The sequence below is a fragment of the Mesoplodon bidens genome (assembly GCF_964165515.1).
Source record: "Mesoplodon bidens genome assembly, chromosome: X".
Classification (NCBI taxonomy): domain Eukaryota; kingdom Metazoa; phylum Chordata; class Mammalia; order Artiodactyla; family Ziphiidae; genus Mesoplodon; species Mesoplodon bidens.
In genome coordinates this window covers 84,758,757-84,778,291 of record NC_138163.1, presented here as the reverse complement: position 1 = coordinate 84,778,291, position 19,535 = coordinate 84,758,757, and the positions used below count along the sequence as shown (strand labels likewise).

Sequence of the window (19,535 nt, the reverse complement as noted above, 5' to 3'; positions counted from 1 at the left end):
TACCAAGCATTCAATAATCTTGCTAAGAGACTTCAGTGAGAGAACTAGGGGTTTGGTTGCTCTTCTTCAGTCAGCCTTAGGTGGAAAGATTCCTCATTCAGGGGAGAGGGTGGTTAGAGATTTTACTCTTATAACACAAAATGCTTTTACTTGACCCTTTGCATTATGTCTGCTTTAGGCATGAGCTACATCAAATGTGAAATGTGAGGCTGGTAATGCACAAAATTTCTATCATGTGTCTAGAAAAAGCAGGATATAATGTGTTACTTTATATTATTACTACTATCCCACCCATAAGCTAAGATAAAGTGACTTCCTTAATTCAATCAATAAACACCTTTTAAAAAAAATAGGCCTGTTTCCATTTCCGGGCTATTGAGAATAGAGCTGCAATGAACATTTTGGTACATGTCTCTTTTTGAATTATGGTTTTCTCAGGGTATATGCCTAGTAGTGGGATTGCTGAGTCATATGGTAGTTCTATTTGTAGTTTTTTAAGGAACCTCCATACTGTTCTCCATAGTGGCTGTACCAATTCATATTCCCACCAGCAGTGCAAGAGTGTTCCCTTTTCTCCACACCCTCTCCAGCATTTATTGTTTCTAGATTTCTTGATGATGGCCATCCTGACTGGTGTGAGATGATATCTCACTGTAGTTTTGATTTGCATTTCTCTAATGATTAATGATGTTGAGCATTCTTTCATGTGTTTGTTGGCAGTCTGTATATCTTCTTTGGAGAAATGCCATCGGATGAATGGATAAAGAAGATGTGGCACATATATACAATGGAATATTACTCAGCCATAAAAAGGAACGAAACTGAGCTATTTGTAATGAGGTGGATAGACCTAGAGTCTGTCATACAGAGTGAAGTAAGTCAGAAAGAGAAAGACAAATACCGTATGCTAACACATATATATGGAATTTTAAAAAAAATGTCATGAAGAACCTAGGGCTAAAACGGGAATAAAGACACAGACCTACTTGAGAATGGACTTGAGGATATGGGGAGGGGGAAGGGTAAGCTGTGACAAAGCGAAAGAGAGGCATGGACATATATACACTACCAAACGTAAGGTAGATAGATAGTGGGAAGCAGCCGCAGAGCACAGGGAGATCAGCTCGGTGCTTTGTGACCGCCTGGAGGGGTGGGATGGGGAGGGTGGGAGGGAGGGAGATGCATGAGGGAAGGGATGTGGGAACAGATGTATATGTATGACTGATTCACTTTGTTATAAAGCAGAAACTAATAAAAAAAAATGTTAAAAAAAATAGGCCTGAATTTCATTCCATACAGAGGTATCCACAAATACACTTGCATCAATATTACATATCATTGATGATAGCATTTACTGTGATTAGGACAGCTAACAGTTCATAATATCAGTAGATCAGAAATTTAACTCACTTTCTTCCTGTTTCGTTATAGGGCTGTGATAGATCTACAAAAAAAGAGACAGAAAGAGCCATGGTTATTGTGAATCACTATAGGTAAGTACAGCAAATACTAAATATCTTTCCCCAAATAAGCCATCAAAAGTATTAGCAACTTTAAGGCTTTAACAAGAAAGAAAGTGGGCTAAACAGAATCATCTTTGCCTAGGGCCCTAGGAACAGTTGGATTAACAATCCCTAAAGATTACACTGGATTTCATACAGTTCACTGCAGTTGTAGCCTACTCATCTTAGACATTTACTTATGTAAAGCTTAGAGAATTTTTCTGATGGAGCAAGAGAGCATGAGAGAAAGAAAGTGATTTTCTCATGGATACCTGGGTAATTGGCATTGATGGTAAAATTTAAATATTCCTAATACCAACCTCCCCACCCAGAGACATTAATGGGTGTTTCCTTGTAGAAAGGCAAGTGCCCATCTGAAAGAGATCCATGCATTCACCAAGATTTCTCTGAGCGATCTTGAAGTATGCATTGTGATAGCTATGTGAGAGACCAAAGAGGAGATCCTTGACTCTTGAAGTCTAATCTTGGCTCTACCTCTACCTCTACCTCATTATGAAACTTAGGCATGTCCTTTTCATTCTCTAGACTTCAAAATTCATATCTCTAAAATGATCAGGTTTGGAGTAGATGTTCCTTCAAGTCCTGATCTTCTTTGACACTTTAAGCAAAGGCAAGCACACTATGTATGAGATCAGTGATTGGGGGGGTTAATAAAGCAGTGACAACACTAGTAATGTGAGGCTGCAGGAAATAAGTCCTCTATATGCCATCTGTATAGTTTGCTTTAACAAGCTCTCCTTTTAAAAGAAAAGTTTCTCCCTATGTGTGTATGCCAATGGATATTTCAGTGAAAGAGGTTTCTGTGCTTGGCCAGCCCCTTTTCACCACTGCTATAAACAAGATATTTGTGAAGCGTCTCTCATAATCAAGTTGGTAAGGATCCACATGCAGTGGGCCCATGTTCTAACATCATTCTCCACAAAAAGCCATCTGTATCCTTTGATTTTTAAAACCCTAAAGGGAGAGCAATTCCAGGAGAGGGAATTAAAAGTAAAATGCCTTACAATATTGTACATTAACTATACTTCAATTTTAAAAAGTAAAAAGAAAGAATTATGAACAACAACAAAAAAGAATAAAATGCCTTGCGGAGCTTCCTACTATCCTCCCAAAGAAATTATCACAGGCATGTAATAGTTAAGCTCCAGGTTTCTGGGAGGGGAGGAAGGGGAGAAAGGCCCTGGCCTATTTTCTGGATGACAGTCCTCACAACACCACTTCTCTCCTGCTACCATCTTGGTTGCTATTAATGCAATCTGGCATCTGGGCACTCCTCTTTAGTCTCCAAGGCACTGAAAACACAGAGAAAGAAAGCCCTGTAATATATTTCCTCTCTTAGCAAGTTTTTGCCTTGCGTAAAGCAAGAAGATTGGACTGTATCCAAACACTGTTGAATTTCAGTAGGTTTGTACCCAAACTTCAGACCAGTCAGAAGCACCTCAACCTAATATAGTACATTATGGTTGACAAACTGGCTTTCAATTGATTTTTCAAATCAACTCTGTGAGGTAGGTAGAACAGAAATTATGAAAGCCATTTTACTTAAGAGAACAGTCTCAGAGATTAAGTAACTATCTCAAGGTCACACAACCATTGAATGGCAGAACCAGATCCAAATCTAGCCTTCTGGGATCCCAACACTAGGAAGCTGATATTATTTCATATGCCACGAGAAGAAACCTACACAGAAGATACTGAAGAGAGAAAATGCTTTTCAGTGACCTCTGACTGTTCATATTGATCTTTCTATGATAATCACTAGCCTTTTAAAAGTATTACTTGTCATCATATGTAACAGTGTTCTAAATGGAGTGGTGCATCCTGAGATATAGGATGACAATGCCATCTCCTGCCCTTAAAGAGAACAAGTTGACTTGGGGATGTAAGGGAGGGGCAGCAAAACCATTTTGAATAAAATCTTAATAAATGCTTGTTCACAACCATGGAAATTATTTTCCATCCTTATATATGAATACATATTAATGTTATAAACTGCAAAAAGGCTTAATTTTCTTTTTTAAGAAGATTTTGTGGGCATGGCTGCATAATCTAAGACCAGAGCAAGAAGCTGAGAGACCTGGATTCTAGGCCCATTGTGAAGCCTTTCTGAGAGTGATCCTAGAGAAGTCTTTCACCCTCTCTGGAACTCAAGTTGCCTAACTTGTTAAACAAGAAATGTCAACTCAACAATTCCTTCTACCTCTAAAATTTTGAGTATCAAAGATCTATCACCATTTACTTATCCTGGATCCACTGCTACCACTAGAGCGACAAATATACTGGATTATGTTGCTGAGGTTTCCCCAGGATAACTTACAGGTTCTTTCCCATCCATGGCCTCCATCCATAGTCTTCTGTTAGCTTCTGAAAGGGCTTGCAGAGTGATGGTTCCTGGCCTAAGGAAAAAATGACAAGTTGAGAGCAGAAAAGTCACCTGAGAGAATGGAGTCTTGTGATCTATGGTCCCTCTCAGCCCTGGGAGATATCAGACTGAGCAGGCACAGGCATATAGATTTCCAACTTCTCATAATCTTTTTTACTCAGAAAAACAATGGAACTTAGAGAACAGTAACTTTGGAGACACTGGTGGAGGTGGTATCTTGGTGGCCTCATGCCAGAGTTAGACAAGGAAATAGGAAGGCAGATACTGACACCTCACGATAATACACACTTAAACTGGCCCCACTGTGCTTGAGCCAAACTGAGGCTCGCCCTGCCTCTCTCTCTTGGAAGCCAGCCATTTGGTCTGGGCTCTAGGGGTTCTGAGCATGTTCATTATGGGCACGTTCATCTATCAGGAAGATGGCTTGCTACTTCTACCACATAGGATGTCCAAGGAGCATTTCAGTTGGAAATAAGTCAACAACATGCACAATGGCTCAGCCACAGGGAGGAGGCCTTTTGGCTGATTTAAGCAATCTTATGAATAACAATGACAACTAATAGTTATTGAATGCTCACCAGATGCCAGGTTCTTTTCTAAGTACTTTATAGGTATTAATTCATTTAATCTACACAGGAAGGCTATAAAGCAGGAAATATAGTAATCCCTATTTTATAGAAGGGGAAACTGAGGCACCTAGAGAGGTTACCTAAGTTCACACAGTGGGTAAATATAGAGCCAGGATTTCAATTTAGGAATTTTGGTCCAGCAGCTATTTTCTTTCTTAACTAATACACTATAAGGCCTCTTCTGCATGGCAGATGACTTCAAATCCAATTTTATTTTATTTACTTGCAGTAACTATAACTACATACCCAGAGATACCCCAATTTGGTATACTCTGTTCTTTTTAGACCTTCAAAACCAAACTGGAATTTGGGGATTGACCATATTACTGCAGGTATAAGGTCTCTTCCATTCTCCGTGTAGTTGTGCCATTATGAGATGCTTGTTACTCTCACTCCTTCTATGTTGAGACCTCTCTCAGAGTAATGAAATGATAAGAGCAATTACAAGAGAGTTCAGTGGAAAAGTCACTGTTCCTCAGTTTCTTTATCCATAAAAATGTTGGAGAAGACAAGCTGGGAGGTCCATCCCAGTTCTAATATCATGAGATTCCTGTTCTACCTGTCCTTCTGTTTCTTATTCCATTAAAGTACTCCTTAAAAAAGGAAAGAAAAAAAAAGCAATTCATTAACTAGAATGAATCGTTCTTTTTCCTGCTCTTTAGCTGTTTGGACACAATTACACTTTACAGGATTTGCTACTGAACTAGGGATATTAGCTAACATCGTCATCAGTTAATGAAAAGGAATTCTGGATTCTACGTGTCCTCGGGAGCTTATGAGCATTGTGACCATCTATCGACTCATGCCAATTTTTTTTCTTCACAGACTCAAATTATAATATTCAAATAAGACTAAACCCTTAAGTACAAAAAAAAAAAAAAACAAACAAACAAAAAAAAAAACCCGAAAGCCCCCAAATGATCTTTAAGCCAGAATCAATTGAAAACCAGGACTTGGCTTTGGTCACTGGATTCTTTCAAGTTTACCTTCTTCTAAGAAACATCCAACCTTTTGGATATATTTTATGGGGCTAGAAAGTCTAGAAATCCTTGTATAAACAGCTATGCAGCTGAATCCTGAAGCCAGAAGGAAGAGCAAGCAAATGGGCAACAAACATAAAAGCAGATGCTGTAGACCAGATAGGATGTTAAGGCCATTCTAGACTCAGTTTCCCTACTTGGGAAACCAGTAAGCTGGTATGTGTCCTCTCTTGACTATACGGAGAAGCTGAAAGAATAAATGACTATTCAATAAGCATTTGGAGATTCTTGGGTGCTACCAAAAGTCAAATTCAAAGAAAAATATTGCTAACAACAAGACGACAAAGTAGAGAGTACTGACTTCTAGTCCAGGCTTTTCCATTATGACTTTAGACAAATCCTTTGCCCACCCTGAGGTCTGAGTCACTCATCTAAAACCAAAAGGCATATACAGCATATTTGCAGTAGAGTCCAGTGGTTAGGAGTATGACTTGGAAACCAGTATTCCTGGATTTGGATCCTAGCTCTAATATTTAATAACTGTATAACCTAAGGGTTTAACTTTTTTCTGTCTCCTTGTCTTTGTGAAATTGGGATAGTAACACCCCCTACTTCATGTGACTGATGAAGACTAAAGGAAATTATACACTTAAAAGGCTGAGAATGGTGCCTGACACATAGAGGTACTCAGAGAATATTAGCAGTTGCTGTTGTCATAATCATCCTCACTGTTGTCATTATTACTATTATTATTGCCCTTCAAGTTCTGATGGCCTATGAGCCTGTGGCTTCAAATATTGGTAGGAACACTAATAAAAAAGTTATCCTCTATTCTGGAGATAGAAAAAGGGACTCAAAGAGTCCTTTGTTCTATCCCACAGGAAACATGAGTAAAGGTGCCTGATGTCTACTGGGAGGCCTGCCTCTGCCCCTTATATCTGATTGACCAGCAAGGAAAGCATATGCAGAGGTCACATCACTCAGAAAGCTACACATGCACAGAGGTACCTCAGCATCTGTTCATTATTATATTTGACCCTCTATTTCAGAACATATATATTCTCCTTAAAATAGACAATGGAAAAAAATTAAAAAGAACATGGGGTGTGGAGACCTACAGAACAGGCTTTGAGCACAGCCTTGCAACTATGTGACTTTGATTAGGCAAGGCAGTTAAATATATACAAGTCTTAGTCTCCTCACTGTTAAAAAGGGAATGTTTTTTTAAAGTGCCCAATATTTTGCACCTATGTTCATCAGTGATATTGGCTTGTAGTTTTCTTTCTTTTGGACATCTTTGTCTGGTTTTGGTATCAGTGTGTTGGTGGCCTCGTAGAATGAGTTTGGGAGTGTTCCTCCCTCTGCTATATTTTGTAAGAGTTTGAGAAGGATAGGAGTTAGCTCTTCTCTAAATGTTTGATAGAATTCGCCTGTGAAGGCATCTGGTCCTAGGCTTTTGTTTGTTGGAAGATTTTTAATCACAGTTTCAATTTCAGTGCTTGTGATTGGTCTGTTCATATTTTCTCTTTCTTCCTGGTTCAGTCTCGGCAGGTTGTGCATTTCTAAGAATTTGTCCATTTCTTCCAGGTTGTCCATTTTATTGGCATAGAGTTGCTTGTAAGTAATCTCTCATGATTCTTTGTATTTCTGCAGTGTCAGTTGTTACTTCTCCTTTTTCATTTCTAATTCTATTGATTTCAGTCTCCTCCTTTTTTTTCTTGATGAGTCTGGCTAATGGTTTATCAATTTTGTTTATCTTCTCAAACAACCAGCTTTTAGTTTTATTGATCTTTGCTATCGTTTCCTTCATTTCTTTTTCATTTATTTCTGATCTGATCTTTATGATTTCTTTCCTTCTGCTAACTTTGGGGGATTTTTTGTTCTTCTTTCTCTAATTGCTTTAGGTGCAAGGTTAGGTTGTTTATTTGAGATGTTTCCTGTTTCTTAAGGTAGGATTGTATTGCTATAAACTTCCCTCTTAGAACTCCTTTTTCTGCATCCATAGGTTTTGGGTCACCGTGTCTCCACTGTCATTTGTTTCTAGGTATTTTTTAATCTCTTCTTCGATTTCTTCAGAGATCACTTGGTTATTAAGCAGTTTATTGTTTAGCTTCCATGTGCTTGAATTTTTTACAGATCTTTTCCTGTAATTGATATCTACTCTCATAGTGCTGTGGTCGGAAAAGATACTTGATACAAATTCAATTTTCTTAAATTAACCAAGGCTTGATTTGTGACCCAAGATATAATCTATTCTGGAGAATGTTCCATGAGAACTTGAGAGAAATGTGTATTCTATTGTTTTTGGATGGAATGTCCTATAAATACCAATGAAGTCCATCTTGTTTAATGTATCATTTAAAATGTGTGTTTTCATAATTATTTTCATTTTGGATGATCTGTCCATTAGTGAAAGTGGGGTGTTAAAGTCCCCTACTATGAGTGTGTTACTGTCGATTTCCCCTTTTATGGCTGTTAACATTTGCCTTATGCACTGAGGTTCTCCTATGTTGGGTGCATAAATATTTACAATTGTTATATCTTCTTCTTGGATTGATCCATTAAAAGGATCATACACCATGATCAAGTGTGGTTTATTACAGGAATGCAAGGAATCTTCAATATATGCAAATCAATCAACGTGATACACCATATTAAAATATTGAAGGAGAAAAACCATATGATCATCTCAATAGACGCAGAGAAAGCTTTTAACAAAATTCTACACCTATTTATGATAAAAAAAAACCTTCAGAAAGTAGGCATAGAGGGAACTTTCCTCAACAAAATAAAGGCCATATATGACAAACCCACAGCCAACATCATCCTCAATGGTGAAAAACTGAAACCATTTCCACTAAGATCAGGAACAAGACAAGGTTGCCCACTCTCAGCACTATTATTCAACTTAGTTTTCAAAGTTTTAGCCACAGCAATCAGAGAAGAAAAAGAAATAAAAGGAATCCAAATGGGAAAAGAGGAAGTAAAGCTGTTACTGTTTGCAGATGACATGATACTATACATAAAGAATCCTAAAGATGCTACCAGAAAACTACTAAAACTAATCAATGAATCTGGTAAAGTAGCAGGATACAAAATTAATGCACAGAAATCTCTGGCATTCCTATACACTAATGAAGAAAAATCTGAAAGTGAAATTAAGAAAACACTCCCATTTACCATTGCAACAAAAAGAATAAAATATCTAGGGATAAACTTTCCTAAGGAGACAAAAGACCTGTATGCAGAAAATTATAAGACACTGATGAAAGAAATTAAAGATGATACAAATAGATGGAGAGATATACCATGTTCTTGGATTGGAAGAATCAACATTGTGAAAATGATTCTACTACCCAAAGCAATCTTCTACAGATTCAATGCAATCCCTATCAAACTACCACTGGCATTTTTCACAGAACTGGAACAAAGAATTTCACAATTTCTATGGAAACACAAAAGACCCTGAATAGCCAAAGCAATCTTGAGAACGAAAAACGGAGCTGGAGGAATCAGGCTCCCTGAATTCAGACAATACTACAAAGCTACAGTAATCAAGACAGTATGATACTGGCACAAAAACAGAAATATAGATCAATGGAACAGGATAGAAAGCCCAGAAATAAACCCCCGCACATATGGTCACCTTATCTTTGATAAAGGAGGCGAGAATATACAGTGGAGAAAAGACAGCCTCTTCAATAAGTGTTGTTGGCAAACTGGACAGGTACATGTAAAAGTATGAAATTAGAACACTCCCTAACACCATACACAGAAATAAACTCAAAATGGATTAAAGACCTAAATGTAACTCCAGACACTATCAAACTTTTAGAGGAAAACATAGGCAGAACACTCTATGACATAAATCACAGCAAGATGCTTTTTGACCCACGTCCTATAGAAATAGAAATAAAAGCAAAAATAAACAAATGGGACCTAATGAAAGTTAAAAGCCTTTGCACAGCAAAGGAAACCATAAACAAGACCAAAAGACAACCCTCAGCATGGCAAAAAAATATTTGCAAATGAAGCAACTGACAAAGGATTATTCTCCAGCATTTACAAGCAGCTCAAAAAAAAAAATCCAAAAATGGGCAGAAGACCTAAATAGACATTTCTCCAGAGAAGATATACAGATTGCCAATGAACACATGAAAGAATGCTCAACATTATTAATCATTAGAGAAATACAGGTCAAAACTACAATGAGATATCATCTCACACTGGTCAGAATGGCCATCATTAAAAAATCTAGAAACAATAAACGCTGGAGAGGGTGTGGAGAAAAGGGAACACTCTTGCACTGCTGTTGGGAATGTGAATTGGTACAGCCACTATGGAGAACAGTATGGAGGCTCCTTAAAAAACTAAAAATAAAACTCACATACGACCCAGCAATCCCACTACTGGGCATATACACTGAGAAAACCATAATTCAAAACTTCATGTACCAAAATGTTCATTGCAGCTCTATTTACAATAGCCAGGACATGGAAGCAACCTAAGTGTCCATCACCGGATGAATGTGTGAAGACGTGGCTCATATATACAATGGAATATTACTCAGCCATAAAAAGAAATGAAATTGAGATATTTGTAGTGAGTTTGATGGACCTATAGTCTGTCATACAGTCAAGTAAGTCAGAAGGAGAAAAACAAATGCTTTATGCTAACTCATATATATGGAATCTAAGAAAAAATATAAACAAGAAGGTCATGAAGAACCTAGGGGTAAGATGGGAATAAAGACACAGACCTACTATAGAATGGACTTGAGGATATGGGGAGGTGGCAGGGTAAGCTGTGACAAAGTGAGAGAGTGGAATGGACATATATCCACTACCAAATGTAAAATAGATAGCTAGTGGGAAGCAGCCACATAGCACAGGGTGATCAGGTCGGTGGTTTGTGACCACCTAGAGGGGTGGGATAGGGAGGATGGGAGGGAGGGAGATGCAAGAGGGAAAAGATATGGGAACATATGTATATGTATAACTGATTCACTGTGTTATAAAGCAGAAACTAACACACCATTGTAAAGCAATTATACTCCAATAAATATGTTAAGAAAAAAATAATAAAATAAAATAAAATAAAATAAAGTGCCCATGATGTGGCAAGTAAAATCATAGATACATTGAATCTTTAATTCCTGGGTTCTATTCTCAGAATACCTTAGCATTCTTGGTTAGGGAAAAACACATTTAAAAATGAATACCAATTTCAGTATCTACCATGAGCTGTACATATCACTAGATGCAATATATATAAAGATGAGTTGGTCTTAGCCCCTAACCTTAGTGCCAAACTGTTTGCAAATGCTTTGAGTCTATGGGAATATTACTTGCAAGTGGGTGGCAAATTTAAGGTGAAAAGTGAATCAGAATGGAACTAGACACAGAAAATTTTTATTTCGTTTATGTACATTGATGCTGCATAGCCAATGACACTAAAGGTTCATGAAAAGGAAGACAGCCAACAGTCACTTTCTCCTTCCTACTGGGCCTGAAGCTGTGGGGGAAATGAGTGACAGCCTTATGCTTATCAGTAACAATGTTTATAATTACAACCATCTTTGATTGAGACCATCCATTCTTTTTTTTTTTTGGCTGTGTTGGGTCTTTGTTGCTGCGCACGGGCTTTCTCTAGTTGCGGCGAGCGGGGGTTACACTTTGCTGCAGTGCGTGGGGTTCTCATTGTGGTGGATTCTCTTATTGCGGAGCAGGGGCTCTAGGAACACGGGCTTCAGTAGCTGTGGTACGCAGGCTCAGTAGTTGTAGCACACGGGCTTAGTTGCTCCGCGGCATGTGGGCTCTTCTTGGACCAGGGCTTGAACCCGTGTCTCCTGCATTGACAGGTGGATTCTTAACCACTGTGCCACCAGGGAAGCCCAAGATCATCCATGCTTAACAAAGAAAGCATATAGATTCACAAACAGAATTTTTTAATATCTTTATTGGAGTATAATTGCTTTACAATGTTGCTTTACTTTCTGCTGTGTAACAAAGTGAATCAGCTATACATATACATATATCCCCATATCCCCTCCCTCTTGTGTCTCCCTCCCACCTTCCCTATCCCACCCCTCTAGGTGGTCACAAAGCACCGAGCTGATCTCCCTGTGCTATGCAGCTGCTTCCCACTAGCTATCTATTTTAGATTTGGTATTGTATATATGTCCATGCCACTCTCTCAACGTCGTCCCAGCTTACCCTTCCACAAACAGAAATTTAAAATGGGGAAATGGACTAATAGTTACTTTTTCCCAGACAAAAAAAAAATGCTTTATTTTCTTAGTCTGATCTATATGATTCCAGTCACTAATAGTTTTGCTCATATGATATTGTAATTCAACCTTCAAGTTCCTTTCTAGCAATCTGATCATTTTGTTAAATTCTACTGTATTACTTAGTGCCTAATACACAGAAATAATGGACTGAAATAAAATAAACACATTTACTCACTGAATTTTGGATCAACCTCCCAACTATATAGCATGCCTTTTTCCAAAGTAACTCCAAATGCTCTCATTTTAAAATTTAACAGTTAAATTCCCCTCTGATAAAATTGCCCAGGTTGAAAAAACAAAAAGAGGGCACTGGAGAGAAACAAATGCAGTGAAGTCCAATGTTTGCAAGCTTTTGCTGAAATCAGAAATTTGATAATCAAACTATTTCCACTTTACATAAATATCTGCAAAGTAGGAAAATCTGCATCATATTTGTACCAAATGGGGAAAAAAGACTCCCCAATATCACTACCACCCTCCATCCAATCTACCTCCCCTTAAATATGTGTTCCAATTCATTTGTTCTTGTATATTAGGAAATAAAAAAAGAATGAGTTTTGTTATCCTGTCCTTTTGTAGCATCACCAAATGTTGACCTTTTGCACATATAATAACAAATTAAATCCTAAGAGTAACTTCTTCTGCCTAAAGCAAGTGAGGCAAAGCTGAGTGAACCTTGAATAGAGAGAACTAGCTCTGGCCCAGCTCTAACAGGGATCCCAGAAAGGGCAGTCAGAAGTGCCAAGACAATGATGTCATGAATAATTTTGCTCATTTTTATCAACAAGAGATGACAGAGGAAAATAAAATACCTACCCAGGGCCAGAATCTGGCACATGGGGACATTGTCAATTCATATCAGCACAGCTTACCTTTCATTAGTTTCTATATCAAAACAGAATCTCTTGTCGATAGACTCCGTCTTCCTTCTCACGCAGTACTTCAGGGTTAAGTCCAAGGGTCCCTGATATAAGAAAAGGATTAATAGCCAGCTTGAAAAAAAATACATAGAAGCTTCTTCTGCCTACTGCAGCGTCCTCAGTTTCACTTGGAAGGCATCTCTCAGGGCAGTGGGAACAATGTTTAGCCTCACTGAGAACCTTGTCCCCTCAAATGGTAGTTGCAGCAAGGTGGCAGATGGTTTCTCTCTGCTCCAAAAATCAATGGCTGAGTTTAGGAGAAAATGCTCAGGATAAGCCCTTGCTCTTTTCCAAGCATGATGTATTAAATAGGAAACTCATTATACAACATGTAAAGGGGAATTCAGGAGAAATGGGCTGCCCAAATGCCATTAAGTGTACAAAATAAAATTTCGTCAGGCTTCTAGGTAGGGAGTTTGTAATGGGTAAGTGGCTTTCTGTATCTTCCTTCCATTAAAGTGGCAGATAGAAGAGGGGAAGAAAAACATTTTTGGTTCCCCACTTCCAGAGACTTTAAGATGATGGAAATTACAAAAGCAATATCTCCAAAGATAGGGCAGAAGTAGGGAAAATAGGCATGTTTGTGTAATAGTCAAGGTGGCATTTGGTATTTCATATGTGCAGGATAGTGTGGTCCACCTGTCTTGTGGTCATGTAACAAGGCCATAGAAATCCACTGTGTCCACAGACTAAAATTCCCCAAATCCCAACATAGTTCAGTTCCCCTCTATTATCTCAACAGAGACAGTGGGGTATAGGAAAGAGAAGTAATGTTTATGGATCACCTACTATGTACCACACATTATGCTAGGTATTTTTAAACCACTTTTCTTCATAACAACACTCAGAGGGAAGTGAACCTCAGAGAGGTAAAATGGCTTACCCAGTCACCCAAGTCGCTATAGCAGAAATAGCCGTAAACTGAGGAGTTTAAAACCTTGGGTCTTTTCTCAGTTATGCCATTTACTAGCTATGTGGCCCAGGGTAAATATTCTTCCTCTCTGAATATAAACTTCACAACCTATTAAATAGGAATAATACTACCCACCTTGCTGTCTCGAATTCAGAAATACTGCCCAAGTGCCAGGTTTGTGTCTAAGCACTATACCATCCAAACTGGTCCATACAGCTGATCATCCAGGACTTCCCTCTCATTGTCACACTCAAGCTTTTTGCAGGTCTATCCTTTTACCTGTTCTTGCACTATAGAAACAAAACTCTATATTCTCCTTTCAATCTGCCTTCCCAACCCCAACACTTAGGATATTAAGCATTGTTAGCCTTGCAAGATGAGAGTAATTAACAGTATCCTGTACTCACCCTCCTTCTTTAAACTCTCAACTCCTTCAGATTTGGTGAGGTGATGTCAAAGCTTGGGGGACAACACCCTGCCCACCACTCCAGGTTCACCTCCAGCCACCGTCATCTAGTTTATGTCCCATCAGTGCAAAAGGGCTCTTATTTCACACATGTATCATGCTCTTTCATGACTCCAACTTTGCATATACTGTTTCCCCCACCCAAAGTGACTTTATCTATATTCTTTGACTAGCTAAACTCTTAACTTGTTCTGCAACTTGTAGTTCAGCTTTCATTTCCTCAAAAATCCTTCCCCAATATCATATACTGTCTGGTATGTGTTTTCTGCATTGTATTAGAGCTTCTTTTTTTCATGTCTGATTTCCCTACTTGACTGAGATCTCCTCAAGGATATGGGCAGTGTCTTATTTATCTTTATATCTCTAGTACCTAGTAAAGAGTTAGTGCTCAATAAATATAAACTACATTATCATCCTTACCATTTTTTCTGAGAAAAATGATACTGAGCAACATTAAGTAATTTACTCAAGATCACAATTTACTAGGCCACAGAACTAGGATTTAAGACTAGTTCTTGAGACAAGAGTGTCCAAGAGGTGGAGTAGGACGACCGTTAGCTCACTTCCTCCCATGGGCACACCAATATTACAACTATTTATGGAGCGATGATCAATGATGAGAATCACCTGAAGACTAGCAGAAAAGACCTTCTACAGCTAAAGGTATAAGGAAGGAATCACAACTAGACAGGTAGGAGGGGCACAGGCATGGTACAGTCAAGGTGCACACCCCTGAGTACATGATCCACAAACAGGGAGATAATTAAAATTGCAGAGTTTATCCCTAAGGGGCAAGGGATAAACTGACCACCATATGGGATTCCTAGTCAAGGGGTCCTGACCCGGGAAGACAAGGCCTCAGAACATCTGGCTTTGAAAGCCAGGGCTTCCTTTCAGGAGGGCCAGAGGGCTGTAGGAAATAGACACTCTATTCTTAAAGGGTGCACACAAAATCTCACCTGCTCTGAGAACCAGGACAAAAGCAGTAATTTGAAAGGGGCCTGGGACAAATCAACCTGCTGGTATTACAGACCCACCCAGAGAGACAGGAGACAACTGGAACTCACCCTGGGGACACAGACACTGGTGGCAGCCATTTTGAGGAGATAATTCTACCATGAGGAAACAAGTGCTGGAAAGCACCATTTTGGAGTTCCCCTTGTAGCTTATTAATGTCAGACCTGGCCCCACCCACCAGCTAGTTGGCAAAAGTCCTAGGACATGCTAGGCCAAGCAGCCAGCCACAGAGGGATACAACCCCATCTACCAGCAGGTTAGCAGCAGCAATAGGTCCCCCTGGACTACCCAGTCACTCCAGGACCCAGTGTGATCTAACAGAGAGCACAGGGCTCAGCCCTGCTCACCAGTAAGTGGGCAAAAACTCCAGGAACTGGCCTTACTCTGTAGCAGGCAGGCAACAGCCCCAGGATACACTGGGCTCCAACACTGCCCAGCAGTGTGCTGAAACCAGCTTTGAGACATACTGTGCCCCACAACCAGCTTACCCAGGATCCAGCCCCACCAAACAGCAGGATGACACCAGCACCCAGACCCCAGCTTGACCCAGCAACAGCTTGACACCTGCTCTGGGACCCTTCCTTTGGGCTTCACAAGAAGCCAACCAGTGACCTGGCCAAGCCCACCAGTGGGTAAGGACCAGGGCACAGCCTAAACTACCATGGGGCAGTAAACAGTTCCAGGACTCCCTGGGCCCCACAGCCAACTGCAATGGAACTCAGACCAGCCCACCAACAGATGGTAGCTTCAGCAGTAGGCAGGGCCTGGCAACTAACTATGGGGGTTTGCCCACCAGTGTGCCCATAATAGTAGGCCCCACCAAAAGAAGGGCCTCTTTTTATATATAAGACATTCTATTCAAAAGCTAGCTGCAGAATATACATTCTTTTCAAGTGCACATAACACTCTCCAGGATAGATCACAAGCTAGGATGCAAAACAAGTGTCAGAAAATTTAAGGAGATAGAAATCATATCAAGTATCCTTTCTAACCACAACACTATGACTAGAAATCAACTACAAGAAAAAAGCTGCAAAAAACCCAATAAACATGTAGAGGATAAACAGTGTTACCAAACAACCAAAGGATCACTGAAGAAATCAAAGAGGAAATCAAAAATACCTGGAGACAAATGAAAATGAAAACAAAACAATCCAAAATTTGTGGAATACAACAAAAGCAATTCTAAAAGTGAATGTTACACCAATACAAGCCTACCTCAGGAAACAAGAAAAATCTCAAATAAACAACATAACCTTACACATAAAGTAACTAGAAGAACAAACAAAAGCCAGTGTCACTACAAGAAAAGAAATCATAAGATCAGAGCAGAAATAAATGAAATAGAGACTAAAAAACAAAAAATAGAAAAGACAGAATAAATTAAGAGCTGGTTGAAAACATAAACAAAATTGATAAATCTTTACCCAGAGTCATCGAGAAAAAAGAGAGAGGGTCCAAATCAATAAAATCAGAAATAAAAAAGAAGTTACAACCAACGACACAGAAATACCAAGGATCATAAGTGATTACTATGATCAAACACCAATAAAAAGGACAACCAAAGAGAAATTCCTAGAAATAAATGTACAAACTTCCAAAACTGAATCAAGAAGAAATAGAAAATACAAACAGACCAATTACCCGTAATGAAACCGAATGAGTAATTAAAAGAAATACTCCCAACACACAAAAGTACAGAACCAGATGGCTTCACAGGTGAATTCTACCAAACATTTAAAGAAGACTAACACCTATTCCTCTCAAACTATTTCAAAAAATTATAGTGGCAATACACTTCTGAATTCATTCTGCAAGGCCTGCATCACCTTGATATCAAAGTCAGACAAAGACACCACAAAAACAGAACATTACAGGCCAATATCACTGATGAACATACATGAAAAAAATCCTCAACAAAACTTTAGGAAAGGCAATTCAACAGTACATTAAAAGGATCATACACCATAATCAACTGGGATTTATCCCAGGGATGCAAGGATGGTTCAATATCCACAAATCAATGTGATATACCACTTAATAAACTGAAGACTAAAAAATCATATGATCATCTCAAGAGATGCAGAAAGACAAAATGCAACATCCATTATGATAAAAAAATTCTTAACAAAATTGATATACAGGGAACATGCCTCAACGTAATAAAGGCCAAATATGATGAGCCCACAGCTAACATCATAGTCAATGGTGCAAAGCTGAAAGCATTTCCTCTATGACCAGAAACAAAACAAGGATACCCACTCTTACCAGTTTTAATGAACATAGTATTGGCATTGCAGGCCACAGCAATCAGACAAGTAAAAAATAAATAAACCAAATCCTAATTGGAAAGGAAGAAGTAAAAGTGTCAATGTTTGCAGATGACATGATACCACATATACAAAATCCTAAAGATCCTACCAAAAAACTATTAGAACTCATTGAAGAATTCAGTAAAGTTTCAGGATACAAAATTAATATACAGAAATCTGTGGCATTTGTACACACTGACAACAAACTATCAGAAAGAGAAATTAATAAAATAATCCCATTTATAATCACATAAAAAATAAAATACCTAGGAATAATCTAAGGAGGTAAAATGCCTGTACTCAGAAAACTATAAGATGCTAATGAAAGAAACTGAAGATGATACAAACAAATGGAAAGATACTCCATGCTTGTGGATTAGAAGAATTAATATTGTTAAAATGACGGTACCACCCAAGGTAATCTACAGATTCTATGTAATCACTATAAAACTAGCAATGGCATTTTTCACAGAACTAGAACAAGTAATTCTAATATCTGTATGTAAACACATAAACCCTGAGCAGACAAAACAATCTTGAGAAGGATGAACACAGCTGAAGTTAACATGCTCCCTGATTTCAAACTATACTACAAAGATACAGTAATCAAAACATTGTTCTGGCACAAAAACAGACACATAAATCAATGCAACAGAACAGAGAGACCAATAATGAACCCACACTTATGTAGTCCATTAATCTATGACAAAGGATGCAAGAATATACAATGGGGAAAAGATAGTCTCTTCAATAAATGATTCTGGGAAACTAGACAGCTACATGCAAAATAATCAAATTGGACTACTTTCTCACATCATATACAAAAATAAACTCAAAATTAATTAAAGACTTAAGTGTAGGATTTGAAAGCGTAAATCTCCTAGAAGAAAACCGGCAGTTCTCTCTGTGACATCAGGCTTAGAAATATTTTATTGGATCTGTCTTCTCAGACAAGGGCAACAACAGCAAAAATAAACAAATGGGACTCCCTCAACCTAAAAAGCTTTTTCACAGCAAAGGAAACTATAAACAAAATGAAAAGGCCACCTACTGAATGGGAGACAATATTTGTAAATGATATATCTGATAAAGGGTTAATATCCAAAATATACAGAGAACTCATAAAACTCAAAATTAAAAAAAAAGAACAATTTAAAGAATAGACAGAGGGCCTGAATTTTTTGAAAGCAGACAAACAAATGGCCAACAGGAACATTAAAAGATGCTTAACATCACTAATCATTGGGTAAATGCAAATCAAAACCACAATGAGATGTCCCCTCACATCTGACTGAATGGCTATCATCAAAAAGACCACAAATAACAAATATTGGTGAGGGTGTAGAGGAAAGGAAACCCTAGTACACTCTTGGTGGGAATGTGAACTGGTGCAGCGACTGTGGGAAACAGTATGGAGATTCCTCAAAAATGTAAACATAGAGCTTCCATATGATCCAGCAATTCCACTCCTGGGTATTTGTCAGAAGAAAACAAGCACACTAATTAGAAAAGATATATGCACACCTATGTTCCGCATTACTTACAGTAGCCAAGATATGGAAGAAATCTAAGTGCTCATCAGTAGATAAATGGATTAAAAAACATGTGATATATAAAAACCATGGAATATTACCCAGCCATACAAGGGAATGAAATCTTGCCATTTGTGTCAACATGGATGGACATCGAGAGTATTATGCTAAGTGAAACAAGTCAGACAAAGACAAACACCATATAATTTCACTTATATGTTAAATCTAAAAAACAAAACAAATGAACCAACATAATGAAACAGAAATAGAGTCATAGGTACAGAGAACACACAGGTGGTTGTCAGAGGGGAAGTGGGGGGCGGGATGTGAAAAATAAGTGAGAAAGATTAAGAGGTATAAATTTCCAGTTACAAAATAAATGAATCACAGGTATGAAATGTACACTGTGGAGAATATAATCAATAATTATGTACTATCTTTATATGGTGACAGATCATAACTAGACTTATCATGGTGATCCTTTTATAATACATAGAAATCCCGAATCACTATGTTGTTCATCAGGAACTAACATAGTGTTACAGGTCAATTATACTTGAAAAACAAA

The 19,535-nt window shown here is 38.3% G+C and overlaps 1 protein-coding gene across 4 annotated transcripts in view; it reads right to left on the bottom strand.

Annotated features, from left to right (window-relative positions):
• OPHN1 (oligophrenin 1) overlaps positions 1 to 19,535 on the bottom strand; it is a 643,672-nt gene that overhangs the window by 261,321 nt on the left and 362,816 nt on the right. For all 4 annotated transcript variants that reach the window (XM_081222445.1, XM_081222448.1, XM_081222447.1 and 1 more), the window contains 3 exons: positions 12,680 to 12,771; positions 3,841 to 3,919; positions 1,411 to 1,444 (listed from right to left, as the gene is read on the bottom strand). In XM_081222445.1, coding sequence (XP_081078571.1) covers positions 1,411 to 1,444; positions 3,841 to 3,919; positions 12,680 to 12,771 — 205 coding nt within the window. The remainder of the gene's footprint in view (positions 1 to 1,410; positions 1,445 to 3,840; positions 3,920 to 12,679; positions 12,772 to 19,535) is intronic.